Source organism: Ursus americanus, chromosome 26, assembly GCF_024610735.1.
Source record: "Ursus americanus isolate L20-20 chromosome 26, mUrsAme1.1.p, whole genome shotgun sequence".
Lineage (NCBI taxonomy): Eukaryota > Metazoa > Chordata > Mammalia > Carnivora > Ursidae > Ursus > Ursus americanus.
This window is the reverse complement of record NC_142152.1, coordinates 7,402,419-7,416,062: the sequence shown is the minus strand read 5'-3', so window position 1 is coordinate 7,416,062 and position 13,644 is coordinate 7,402,419. Positions and strand designations below refer to the sequence as shown.

General features: G+C 37.7%; 1 protein-coding gene across 1 annotated transcript in view; it reads right to left on the bottom strand.

Moving 5' to 3' along the window:
• LRRC9 (leucine rich repeat containing 9) overlaps nt 1–13,644 on the bottom strand; it is a 111,736-nt gene that overhangs the window by 71,659 nt on the left and 26,433 nt on the right. Inside the window, exons 10-12 of the mRNA XM_045810407.2 lie at nt 13,200–13,331; nt 8,361–8,537; nt 7,920–8,037 (exon numbers count right to left, since the gene is read on the bottom strand). Coding sequence (XP_045666363.2) covers nt 7,920–8,037; nt 8,361–8,537; nt 13,200–13,331 — 427 coding nt within the window. The remainder of the gene's footprint in view (nt 1–7,919; nt 8,038–8,360; nt 8,538–13,199; nt 13,332–13,644) is intronic.

The following is a 13,644-nucleotide window of genomic DNA, read 5'->3' as shown; positions in this document are numbered from 1 at the left end:
TGCCAGGAGGATCATACAAACTAAAACTAGATTGATTTTTGCACTCAAGTTGCTTTGCAAGAATCTTTAAGTTCATGCTCAACTTTAAAGAAACTGAAACTAGTATGTAATATGGTTGTGGCCTGATGTACTATCAGGAGTTCCAACCTCATATCAAATGCTTTGGCCCTACATAAAAAGAAAGACAAATGATGGGGCCCCTGGGTGGCTTAGTCAGTTAAGCGTCTGCCTTCGGCTCAGGTCATGATCTCAGGGTCTTGGGATTGAGTCCCATGTTGGGCTCTCTGCTCAGTGGAGAGTCTGCTTCTCCCTCTCCCTCTGTCCCTCCTTTCTCCCTACCCCCCCACCCCCGTCACTTGTGCTCTCTCACTCTTTCTCTCAAGTAAATAAATAAAATCTTAAAAAAAAAATGAAATGGAAGTTTATAGGTTTAAAAAAAATTTTTTTTTAATTTTAAGTAAACACTACTCCACACATGAGGCTCAAACTCACGACTCTGAGATCAAAAGTTGCATACTCTCCCAACTGAACCAGCCAGACACCCCTGTAAGTTTATATGTTTTAAGTTTGCTAAAGGCAGCTTTGGAAGCACATATATTAGGTTTGCTAAAGAGTTCTTTAAGTAAATCATTTGTTTATAGTTCTCTATATTAACTGACTTTTTGATAAACCTGTAAACTAGGTAAGAGGGCTCCTACTGTTTGAGAACTCAGAAAAGGCTGCACAAAGATAGAAGTCCTTGAGCTGAGACTTGAAGGTTAAGATTGCCATAGGGGAAAAGCAGGAAAGAGCATTGCATCAAAGGGAGGCATGGCACTGAGGTGTGTTTAGGAGAATCATAAGAAAAGTGAATATTTCATTTGGGATATTTGTTATATTTGGTAATAGGGTGTTGGGTTGAAGCTAGATTTTGAGGGGCCTTAAAAGCCAGAGAGAGGGATATGGATTTCATTATCATGAGTAATGGGAAGCTACTGAAGGATTTTCATTATGGTATAGTACAGTGTGAGCTAAGAAAATAACATTTTAGGAAAGATTAATTTGTACTGTTAAAGGTGGCTGGAATAGAGAGGAAGACCAAGGGCAGGGTTGCCTACCAGGAAACTACTAGCAAAGATTAGAGGGATTTTTTTTTTTTTTTTAATAGTAGGTTCCATGCCCAGCATGGAGCCCAAGGCAGGGCTTGAACTCATAACCCTGAGATCAAGACCTGAGCTGAGATCAAGAGCCAGACACTTAAACAACTAAGCCACCTAGGCACTTCCAGAAGGAATGTTTTAAGTGGTGGCAGGCAATGGGAACAGGGAGAGAAAGGGAGAATGCAAGTGATGCAAGGAAGAATGACTACAAATTGTAAAGGATTAGATATAGGGATAGTAAGAGGGAGAGGCCAGATATGATTTCAGGGCTTTGAACCTGATGCGTGGAGAGAATGACAGCACTGTTAGTAGAAAAAAAGACAAGAAGATGGGGAGAGTTGCTTATGGGCAAAAGATTAAAGGCTGGTTTTAGATATATTGTATAAGGAGATAAGGCAGATTCACCAGGTAGGAATGGCAGCTGTGGGTGTCAGAGCAGAGGTCAGGAGGCTGAGGATGTACATTCTGGAGAAAGTTGAAATGGAATAAATGATACTTTCTATGGCTATTGACCAAGTCCTTGGGTATCAAAGGGAATATCTTATGTTCCCCCTGCCCTCCAGCCCTCTGCCTTACAAAGTCACTGTCAACCTAAGCCAAATTTGTCTTCTAAACTGCTTATGCAGCTCATGTTTTTAGTTTTATCCCATCTTTTAAATGATGCAGTAGATAAGTATTTATCTTTATTCCTTGGATGCACATCATGGCATTAAAATCTCGGTTACCAGATCTATGTGCTACATAGTGTTTTTTCTAGCCAGTTATGTTCCTGCATATCTAAGATTTTAACAACAAGGGTAATTGATAGTGTGTGGAGAAAAGAAGGGCAGATTAGTGAACCTTAATCTTGTGGTATTCTCATGTTTAGAGAAAAGAGGAGGAATAAAAAGAAAACAAAGGCAGGACAATCAGAAAAATAGGAAGATAACAATAGTGTAATATCATGGATGCCAAAGGAGGGTTTCAAAAAGGAAAGAGCAGTCAACAGTATCAGATATTTCAGATAATAATGGTAAAGTTTACATCAACACTTCCTACGTGCCAGAAACTGATCTAAGAATTTTGGGGTAAATTTCAATACTACATTTTATTTAATCTAATATATCTGAAATATTATCATTTCAACATGTAATCAATATAAGAAATTGTAGTCTTTTCTCTATACTAAGTCTTTCAAAACTGGTATTTATTTTAAACTTGTAGCACATCTCAGTTCTGATGAGTCACATTTCAGATGTTCAGCAGTCACCTGTGGATAGTGGCTGCTGTACTGAACAGAGGGCTCGTAAAGGAGGTGCAGTAGATAAAGCACTAGCATAGTGTCCAGCAAGCAGAAAACACGCAAATATTAGCCCTGTCTTTCTGCCACAGTTTGTGCCCACGACAACTCATAAGAATCACCTTGAGCACTCTCTGCCTTAAAATCCTCTAATCCTCACCTCCTTCTCACCTCTCTTCCAGAAAATACAGTGAGGGCACTCTCACCACATCACCCTGCTGAAGCCACTATCACCTCTAGCTTGAGCTGCTACGGTATCTCCTCCATATACTGCCCCTGTCATCTGCTCCTGCTCCCTCCAGTCCATTCTCCACTGAGTGGCTGCAATGCTTTTTTTGGTGATTTTTTTTTATTGTGGTAAAAAAAAATACATAAAGTAAAACTACCATTTTAATCATTTTTAAGCATACAACTCATTGGCATTAAATATATTCACAATGTTGTGCAACCATCACCATTATTCATTTTCGAACTTTTCATCATCCCAAATAGAAACTCTATACTCGTTAAACAATAACTTCCTATCCCTCCATCCTCTCCATCCCCTGGTAACCTCTATTCTAATTTCTGTCTCTGCCAATTTGCCTATTCTAAGTACCTCATGTAAGTGGAATCACACGATATTTGTCCATTTGTGTTTGGCTTCTTTCACTTAGCATAATGCTTTCAAGGTTTAACCACATTGTAGCATATGTCAGAATTTAATTCCTTTTTATGGCTGACTAATACTCCACTGTATGGATATACCACCTTTTGTTTATCCATTCATCTGCTGATGAGCATTTGGGTTGTTTTTACTTTTTGGCTACTGTGAATAATGGTGTTATGAACATGGATGTACAAGTATCCAAGAACTCTTTAATTCATACCTCATTGAATCTAACAGTTCCTCTGTGGAATAGATACTGTTATTACCTTCATTCAGATGGGAAGAAACAGATACATAGAGGTGAAGGTATATAATTGATGAGGAGGAAAGCCAAGATTTAAATGCAGCAACAGTACCATTTCATGTGTGCCATGATGTGAAAAGGGTTAGGAGGCACTGCTCTATACCTGTGTGTTACAGCTGCCTTATCAAGAGGGTGGAAGACTAAGAAAGGATGATTGGTATTTTAGAGCTCACAGTGACCAGGGGGCAAGGTGGGGACAATGAGGTAGAGAATAAAGAAGTGGAGTCAGTAAAAGAAAAAGAAGATGATAGCTAGAAATTCCAGCAGTGTTGAGTGAATGGATTTCTTTTTTCAAGATGGGGAGTGTTTTCAAGATGGACATTAGAGAGTTTAAAACAGATTAGAGAAGATTTCAAGATCATCAATAAAAGGATCACAACATAAAAATAGGATACCTAGAAAGATAAAGACAGGCAGATAAAGTAACTGATGGACTTACACTGGTATAATACAAAGATGATGCTGTACTTTCCAGCATCAAGCTGTCTGTGAAACAGCAGTTTGTTATAAATATAGATACAAGGATTAAGAATTGAACCCTGCCTAGCCAATGGCAGAGCTTTATTCATTAGAAAGAAAGCATTATTTCTTCGGTGTTCATTGTGATCTCTTCTATTTCATTCATGATTTTACAATAATTATTTGGGTCCTTTCACTTTTCTTTTTGATAAGTCTGGCCAGGGGTTTATCAGTCTTATTAATTCTTTCAAAGAACCAGCTCCTAGTTTTGTTGATCTGTTCTACTGTTCTTCTGGTTTCTAGTTCATTGATTTCTGCTCTGATCTTTATTATTTCTCTTTTCCTCATGGATTTAGGTTTATTTGCTGTTCTTTCTCCAGCTCCTTTAGGTGTAGGGTTAGGTTGTGTATTTGAGATCTTTCTTGTTTCTTGAGAAAGGCTTGTATTGCTATATATTTCCCTCTTAGAACCGCCTTTGATTTTGAACAGTTGTGTTTTCATTTTCATTTGTTTCCGTGAATTTTTAAAATTCTTTTTTAATTTCCTGGTTGACCCATTCATTCTTTATGGGATGCTGTTTAGCCTTCATGTATTTGAGTTCTTTCCAACTTTCCTCTTGTGATTGAGTTCCAGTTTCAAAGCATTGTGGTCCGAAAATATGCAGGGAATGATGCCTATCTTTTGGTACTGGTTGAGACCTGATTTGTGACCCAGGATGTGATCTATTCTGGAGAATATGCCATGTGCACTAGAGAAGAATGTGTATTCTGTTGCTTTGGGATAGAATATTCTGAATATATCTGTGAAGTTCATCTGGTCCAGTGTTTCCTTGTTGAACTTTTGCTTAGATGATCTGTCCATTTCAGTGAGGGTGATGATTATTGTATTATCATCAATGTGTTTCTTTGATTTTGTTAGTAATTGGTTTATATAATTGGCTGCTCCCATGTTAGGGGCATAAATATTTACAATTGTTAGATCTTCTTGTTGGGTAGACCCTTTAAGTATGATATAGTGTCCTTTCTCATCTCTTATTACAGTCTTTGGTTTAAAATCTAATTTGTCTGATATAAGGATTGCCACCCCAACTTTCTTTTGATGTCCATTAGCACGGTAAGTGGTTTTCCACCCCCTCACTTCAAATCTGGAGGTGTCTTTGGGTCTAAAATGAGTCTCTTGCAGACAGCATATGGATGGGTCTTGCTTTTTTATCCAGTCTGATACCCTGTGTCTTTTGATTGGGGCATTTAGCCCATTTACATTCAGGGTAACTATTGAAAGATATGAATTTGGTTCCATTATATTGCCTGTAAGGTGACTGTTACTGTATATTGTCTCTGTTCCTTTCTGGTCTGTGTTACTTTTGGGCTCTCTCTTTGCTTAGAGGACTCCCCCTTTCAATATTTCTGGTAGGGCTGGTTTGGTGATAGCAAATTCTCAACAGGGAAAAACTGAGAGCTTTTCCCCTAAAGTAAGGAACATGGCAGGGATGTCCACTATCGCCACTGCTGTTCAAAATAGTACTTAAGTCCTAGCCTCAGCAATCAGACAACAAAAAGAAATAAAAGGCATCTGAATCAGCAAAGAAGTAGTCAAACTCTCACTCTTTGCAGATGATATGATACTTTATGTGGAAAACCCAACAGACTCCACCCCAAAACTGCTAGAACTCATACAGGAATTTAGTAAAATGACAGGATATAAAATCAATGCACAGAAATCAGTTGTATTTCTATATAACAACAATGAGACAGAAGAAAGAGAAATTAAGGAGTTGATCACATTTACAATTGCACCCAAAACCGTAAGATAGATACCTAGGAATAAAGCTAACCAAAGAGGCAAAGAATTTGTACTTAGAGCACTATAGAATACTCATGAAAGAAATTGAGGAAGACGCAGAGAAACAGAAAAAGTAACATGATCATGGGTTGGAAGAACAAATATTGTTAAAATGTCTACGCTACCTAGAGCAATCTACACATTTAACACACTCCCTATCAAAATACCATCAACTTTTTTTCACAAAAATGGAACAAATATCCCTAAAATTTGTATGGAACCAGAAGAGACCCCAAATACCCAGAGGAATGTTGAAAAAGAAAACCAAAGCTGGGGGCATCAAAATTCTGGACTTCAAGCTCTATTACAAAGCTGTAATCATCAAGGCAGTATGGTACTGGCATAAAAACAGACACATAGATTAATGGAACAGAACAGAGAACTGAGAAATGGACCCTCAACTCTATGGTCAACTAATCTTTGACAAAGCAGGAAAGAATATCTGATGGAAAAAAGACAGTCTCTTCAACAAATGGTGCTGGGAAAATTGGACAGCCACATGCAGAAGAATGAAACTGGACCATTTCCTTACACCATACACAAAAATAGACTCAAAATGGATGAAAGACCTAAATGTGAGACAGGAATCCATCAAAATCCTTGAGGAGAACATAGGCAGCAACCTCCTAAGACCTCAGCCACAGCAACTTCTTCCTAGACACATTGCCAAAGGCAAGGAAAGCAAGGGCAAAAATGAACTATTGGGACTTCATCAAGATAAAAAGCTTTTGTACAGCAAAGGAAACAGTCAACAAAACCAAAAGACAACCAACAGAATGGGAGAAGATATTTGCAAATGACATATCAGATAAAGGGCTAGTATCCAAAATCTAAAAAGAACTTAACAAACTCAACACCCAAGGAACAAATAATCCAGTAAAGAAATGGGCAGAAGACATGAACAGACATTTCTGCGAAGAAGACATCCAAATAGCCAAAAGACACATGAAAAAGTGCTCAACACCACTCGGCATCAGGGAAATACAAATCAAAACCACAATGAGATACTACCTCACACCAGTCAGAATGGCTAAAATTAACAAGTCAGGAAACAACAGATGTTGGCGAGGATGTGGAGAAAGGGGAACCCTCCTACACTGTTGGTGGGAATGCAAGTTAGCCACTTGGGGAAACATTATGGAGGTTCCTCAGAAAGTTGAAAATAGGGGCGCCTGGGTGGCACAGCGGTTGAGCGTCTGCCTTCGGCTCAGGGCGTGATCCCGGCGTTGTGGGATCGAGCCCCACATCAGGCTCCTCTGCTGGGAGCCTGCCTTCTTCCTCTCCCACTCCCCCTGCTTGTGTTCCCTCTCTCGCTGGCTGTCTCTATCTCTGTCGAATAAATAAATAAAATCTTTAAAAAAAAAAAAAAAGAAAGTTGAAAATAGAGCTACCCTATGACCAAGCAATTGCACTGCTGGGCATTTACCCCAAAGATACAAGTGTAGTGATATGAAGGGGCATCTGCACCCCACTGTTTATAGCAGCAATGTCCACAATAGCCAAACTATTGAAAGAGCCCAGATGTCCATTGACAGATGACTGGATAAAGAAGAGATGGTACACACACACACACACACACACTGCATTTTTTTTTTTAAAGATTTTATTTATTTGACAGAGAGACAGCCAGTGAGAGAGGGAACACAAGCAGGGGGAGTGGGAGAGGGAGAAGCAGGCTCCCAGCGAAGCAGGGAGCCCGATGTGGGGCTCAATCCCAGGACCCTGGGCTCACGCCCTGAGCGGAAGGCAGATGCTTAATGACTGAGCCACCCAGGTGCCCCCCCACAATGGAATATTATGCAGCCATCAAAAAGAATGAAATCTTACCATTTGCAATGACGTGGCTGGAACTAGAGGGTATTATGCTAAGTGAAATAATCAGAGAAAGACAATTATCATATGATCTCACTGATATGTGAAATTTGAGGAACAGGGCAGAGGATCATAGAGGAAGAGAGGAAAAAATGAAACAAGACGAAACCAGAGAGGGAGACAAACCATAAGAGACTCTTAATCTCAGGAAACAAACTGAAGGTTCCTGGAGTGGAGGGGGATGGGAGGGATGGAGTAGCTGGGTGATGGACATGGGGGAGGGTATGTGTTATGGTGAGTACTGTGTAGTGTGTAAGACTGATGAATCACAGACCTGTACCCCTGAAATAAATAATACATTATATGTTAATAATAAGAAAAGAAAAAAAAAGAAAAAGGGAAAAAAGTATTATTCTGAACAACATTTTATGCTACCTTGCTTGTATCACTGTCTTTGAATCCTTTTTCAAGTATTTGTAGAAGATGCTTTTTCTTCACTGTAACTTCAGGATCAAAAACATAAAAAAGACATTCCAGCATCTTTCGATAGTTCCTTAAGAATAAGTGAGACCAAAAAAATGGTTGAGAATTGATTTTAAAAAACTTAGCCATAGATAAGACAACTGTATATCCTGCCCAGGATATTTCTCATTTACAATGAATGTTCCAGTGTTGTTATTAAGCCAGCAATCCCCCTCATTCTCAAAAAGAGCCCCAGTGTGGGTAAAGTCATCCTAGTCAAGGGAGATGCATGAAAAGGAAATATTTACTAACAAGGTATATTTTTAATATTATAAACTTTTAAAATAGAAAGACTCTTTACAAAATAAAATCAGACTCCTATAAAAATTTTCCTTATGGAATTTAACTTCTTACTCTGAATCATGCATATCTTCATTGTCAAAAAACTTTTGGAATTTCTCTTCAAACTTTAGTCTCAGAATGCGGTTGTTGACTTTGATGACACGTTTTACTTTCACTCCTGTAATACCATATGTTCTGAAGTCCCATGTACAAAAACGTGAGAGAATTAATTCATAGCAGGAGTTAAACCTATATGAGAAGACAGAATATATACAAAGAAAATAACAGATTGTCTTTAAAATGTTGAAGAACACAAAGTTACATATGATAAAAGTTATATCCCATATTTTATGTTTTTTGCTAAAGATACATTGTCATATTGTAGCTCTGTTTTCAAACTAAGTATATTTATTCAATCAATAAAAGAGATGCTAAACTTTGAAGAGTTGTTTTTTTATTATATATGTGTTCTGATTAAAAGAAACATTGGTTGAGTAATTCTCCATTACTGAAAACACTTTCTTTTTTGGCTTCAGTGTAACTATGTTTCTGGCTTTCTTCTTACTGGCTGCTCCTTCATGGTTTTCTTTGCTGGTTTTTTTTTTTTTTTTTTTTTTTTTTCCCTCTGAGGTTTCTAAGTGTTGGCTTGCACCAGGAATCACTCTTTGGCTCTCCTCTTGTTTCCATGAACACTATCCCTAGGTGATTTAATCCGATTCCTTGGCAATATATAGAAAAAATACATTTTATATATACCAATAAACTCGAACATTTTATTTCCAGACTTTATCTCTACCCAATTTAGGTGGATATACCCTGAATTGAACATCCACCGCCTACTTGGTATGTTCACTTGCATATGGAATAGGCTTCCCAAACTTATTTCATCACCTGCCTCTAAGCCTGCTCCTCCTGAGTCTTTTCCATTTCAGTACATGGTACCGGCATCTAACTGGTAGCTTAAGTTAATATCCCAGGAATAAACCTTGCCTCCTCTCTGCCCCACCTTCGGCAAGTCTGTTTGGCCTCTACATCTAAAATACATCCTGGGGGCGCCTGGGTGGCACAGCGGTTAAGCGTCTGCCTTCGGCTCAGGGCGTGATCCCGGCATTATGGATCGAGCCCCACATCAGGCTCCTCCGCTATGAGCCTGCTTCTTCCTCTCCCACTCCTCCTGCTTCTGTTCCCTCTCTCGCTGGCTATCTCTATCTCTGTCGAATAAATAAAATCTTAAAAAAAAAATTAAAATAAAATAAAAATAAAATACATCCTGAATATAATCCTATGTCATCAATACCATTCTTATTACCCTAGTCCAAATCACCATCATCTCTCATTTGGACTACTGCAAATAACTTCATAACTAGGGATATAGAAGTGAATGAGGCAGGGTCCCTGCTCTCAGGGAACCTATATTGCAAGAAGTTGGCCAAAAAATAAATAAGACATAAATAAAATAATTTCTAAACTGATAAGGGCTTTGAAGAAAGAGAAGTTTAGGGTAACAGTTTCACTTTTGTGTATATAATAACTTTCAGTAATCTAACTCTTATATATAAAGATTTCATACTTCCTGTACTATTTCAGGGAGTCACAGCAGTATAAGAAACTTTTTTGTTTTATACTGATAAGATATTGATATAAGTCAGCAAGTAAGTTGACAGTATTTATTGAACCCTTGTTCAGAATTTTGAAGTACATTTTAATAGGTTTTATTGAGCTCCAGTACCTTCTACATTTGCTAAATGAGTGCATCATTTGGATATTATTGAGTGGTTGTAGGCATCTCTCTGTGTAACTCTCTCCACTGGGGATGCTCACACATTCCCATACCACTGAATGAGTGATGAAATGATGGGCCCTCACTCTCCTAGTCTCTACCATACTTGATGCTGCTAACCATCCCTTCTTTGTAACTTCACCTCTCTCTTTCTTTTTTTTTTTTAAGATTTTATTTTATTTATTTGAGGGGCGCCTGGGTGGCTCAGTTGGCTGAGTGTCTGCTTTCGGCTCAGGTCATGATCCCAGGGTCCTGGGAGCGAGCCCACGTCAGGCTCCTTGCTCAGTGGGAAGCCTGCTTCTCCCTCTCCCTCTGCCTGCCGCTCCCCCTGCTTGTGCTCTTTCTCTCCGTCAAATAAATAAATAAAATCTTAAAAAAAAAAAAAACTGTTAAGTGAGTATCTATTAAGTGATTTAGAAACATCAAATAGTAGTTATTTATGGAGCTATGAACCCAGCCAGCCCTATGCTAGTTGTTATGACTTACAAAGTACATGAAACCTATTATCTGTCCCCAGGGAATTTATAGTCATGTATATATTATTTTGTGATGCTTTGAACTTATTTCTTTAAATTGTAAATACCCTGTATCTATAGCCAGGTTCAAAGCTTCTCAAGCACAAGGACAGTGTCTTATGCTTTGGAGTCCGTCCTGACTTGACCAATGTTGTCTGTTGTCAATGGCTAACTCAACTATACTACATAGGTAGATAATATGAATCTGTAATGATAATGCTACAGTGGCAAAAATCTACTCAGCAAGGAAGTCTCTGTGAAACAAGGTCATCTTTAAACTGAAAAATATAGTCCTTTTATTTCATAACATAAATGAAGCTAAGAAATATTAAATGATACATAATTAGAAATCTGCAATGCTCTTTTGCTAAAGAAATAAACAAAGGCTATTTTGACAGAAAATCTTTATATTTGGGTTCTGTCTCTACTCCAGTACTTTTTATTTAAATTTATTTATTTATTTAAATCCTAAATCACTGGCTTTTAAAGTATTAATAAAAGAGAAGCCAGTGTTTAAATAAAATAACTAGATCTGTAACGCATAGAGCAATTTAAAGTATGTTAGTAGTTATTTCCTTTTTTTTTTAAAGTAATCTCTACACCCAATGTGGGGCTTGAACTCATGACCCCTAGATCAAGAGTTGCATGCTCTTCCAACAGAGCCAGCCAGGCACCCCATAAAACAGCCATATTTCTTAACATCCATAAAAAAATCACAGCTAAGGTGGCCAAGCTTGTGGTACACTAAAAATAAAAAACAATCCTTCAAATTCTGCCAATATATATTTGATTTTCTTCTTAAAATGGATCAAGTTTATTCTTATTAAAACTAAGTAAACAACTGCTAATGCTTATCAAAATCCATCAAAACATCAAAACAAATCCATTTGTTTCTTTTTAACCTTCGCGGAGGAGGCTCAGGTCATGATCTCGGGGTCATAGGATCAAGCGTGACGGGGTCCTGGGATCACGCCCTATGTGGGCTCCTCACTCAACCTGCTTCTCGCTCTGCCCCTCCCTTTGCCCGTCCCCCTGCTCGTGCTCTCTCTGTCTCCCATATAAATACATAAAAAAATCTTTTTTTTTAATAAATAAAAAATCTTTTAAAAAAATCCATCAAAGCCAATTTACTATCAGGCTGACATAATTACCTAAATGGCTCTTTAGTCATTTTGCTTTTATGTTTTTTTCTTTATAATCTACTTGTTTTGTAATGCGCCTCCTCTGCGAAGGTTAAAAAGAAACAAATAATAATAAACAAATCTATTTAGGTTGAGTGAATATAAATGAAAGACTGAAAAATTATTCATGTACCCGGCAGACAGACACCATTCAATTTTTGCGCTTGAAAAATCAAGGCCCTTATTTGTTTATATGGGAACTGGGATGAATACCTTTTGTATCTTTATACATAAAAATCAAGTACTGTGGTTAAGCGGACAGTGGTAACTGCTGGTAAATGGATGCATTGATACAAAAGAAAGTATTTTAAAAGGTCTCTTTCTCATTTGGGCAGGACTTCTCAGACTTTTCCACCAACGTACCTCCAAGGCCCTCGAGAAGCTTTTACTTGCAGAAGTAAGAGCTACATGTAATATAAATCAGGGGGCTTGTTTTAAAGTAATCCATAACAATCATATATTTTTCTCTATAAAAATTAATGCAAATTTTCTATTTTACTCCATAAAAGTCAGTGTTTGTTTCAACACTGACTTCGAGTAAAATCCTCTGGGATGATATATTAAGCCCATTTCTGGTTTTTCACCACACCCCCAAATTTGCAGTATGCTTCTAGGGTTCTATGGCAATCTTTGGCTTGTTCGTGGGCTCCCCGATTTTGAGAAAATGACTGCCGAAATGTGAAAGTCAAAATTAGTGATATTTTTCTGCTGCAAACTTTTTCTTTCCCTTCTTCCCTCCTTCCTTTCTTTCTTTCCTTCCTTCTCCTTCCTTCCTTCCCTTCCCCCTCTCTTCCTTCTTTCTGTTCTTTAGAATCATTTCTTTGGTTGTACCCTCGAGTTGAGGCAACACAACCACTTCCTGGTTTGTACCAGTAGGCTTTGATTTTGAAGTGTGGATCCTGTTTCCTGCTTCTTCCCTTTCTGGTGGCTCTCTCCATTTTTATCTAAACTGGCTTTCCACCCAAATTCCTGGCTTTTAAGTGTATGCCTTATTTTAACTCACAGAGTCTATGTGCACCCTGACTCTAACTAGCTCTGGACAGCTGGTTTGACTGACTGTGGACCCCCAGGAATTTTGCTAGGGAGCCTCCTCCAGTGTTTGCAGCCTGTTGTTGCCAATGCTGCTTCTGCATTCCTTCTCTATTCTAGCTTCTCATACAATATTTAGAATCCAGGGCTATGTCCAGTCTGGAAACGAACAGTATAAACATATATAATATTAATACTTGTTCATAAACTTTCAAAAATTATATTCTGGCAACAGAAAATATATTGGTGGCAAAATAGGTAATGGCCAATTTACAGTGGATGAATATTCTATGAGAAGTGTTTTGAAAATTAGACATCTTAAGGTTTTATAAGTGATATTTTGGTTGATGATCTTAAGCACCTAAAATTATTTTTAAAGCTGTAACTAAATATCAAATTGATTTACCAGTCATCATATCGAGTGCCTTCTTCAAAGTGGATATTTCCCACAGTCTCCAACTCAATTAACAAAAATGGGATCAATAATCCATGACTTTTCTTCTTTTGCTTTACTTCAACATGATAAATTGCTTCAATTCTGTTTAAGAAAAAAAATGAAGCTATTAGAAAAACTTAAAAATCACATTACAATTAAAATAGATTTTTTTTTTAATAGCTGATGTGAAAATATAGGCTCTGTCAATGGATAAAGAAAGCTTGGTATTAACAGTTAAACCAAGGAAAAGATATTCTATTTCTGGCACTTAAAATCACTTCAAATTATGTTAACTTCAGAATATGTGAAGGTCAGAAAGCTATCCTGGCTCCACCACTTATGGCTCTCAGATCTTTTTATGCTGTAGTTTCTTAGTAAAATGGCAATATTAATAGTACCACACCTGAAAAAGCTT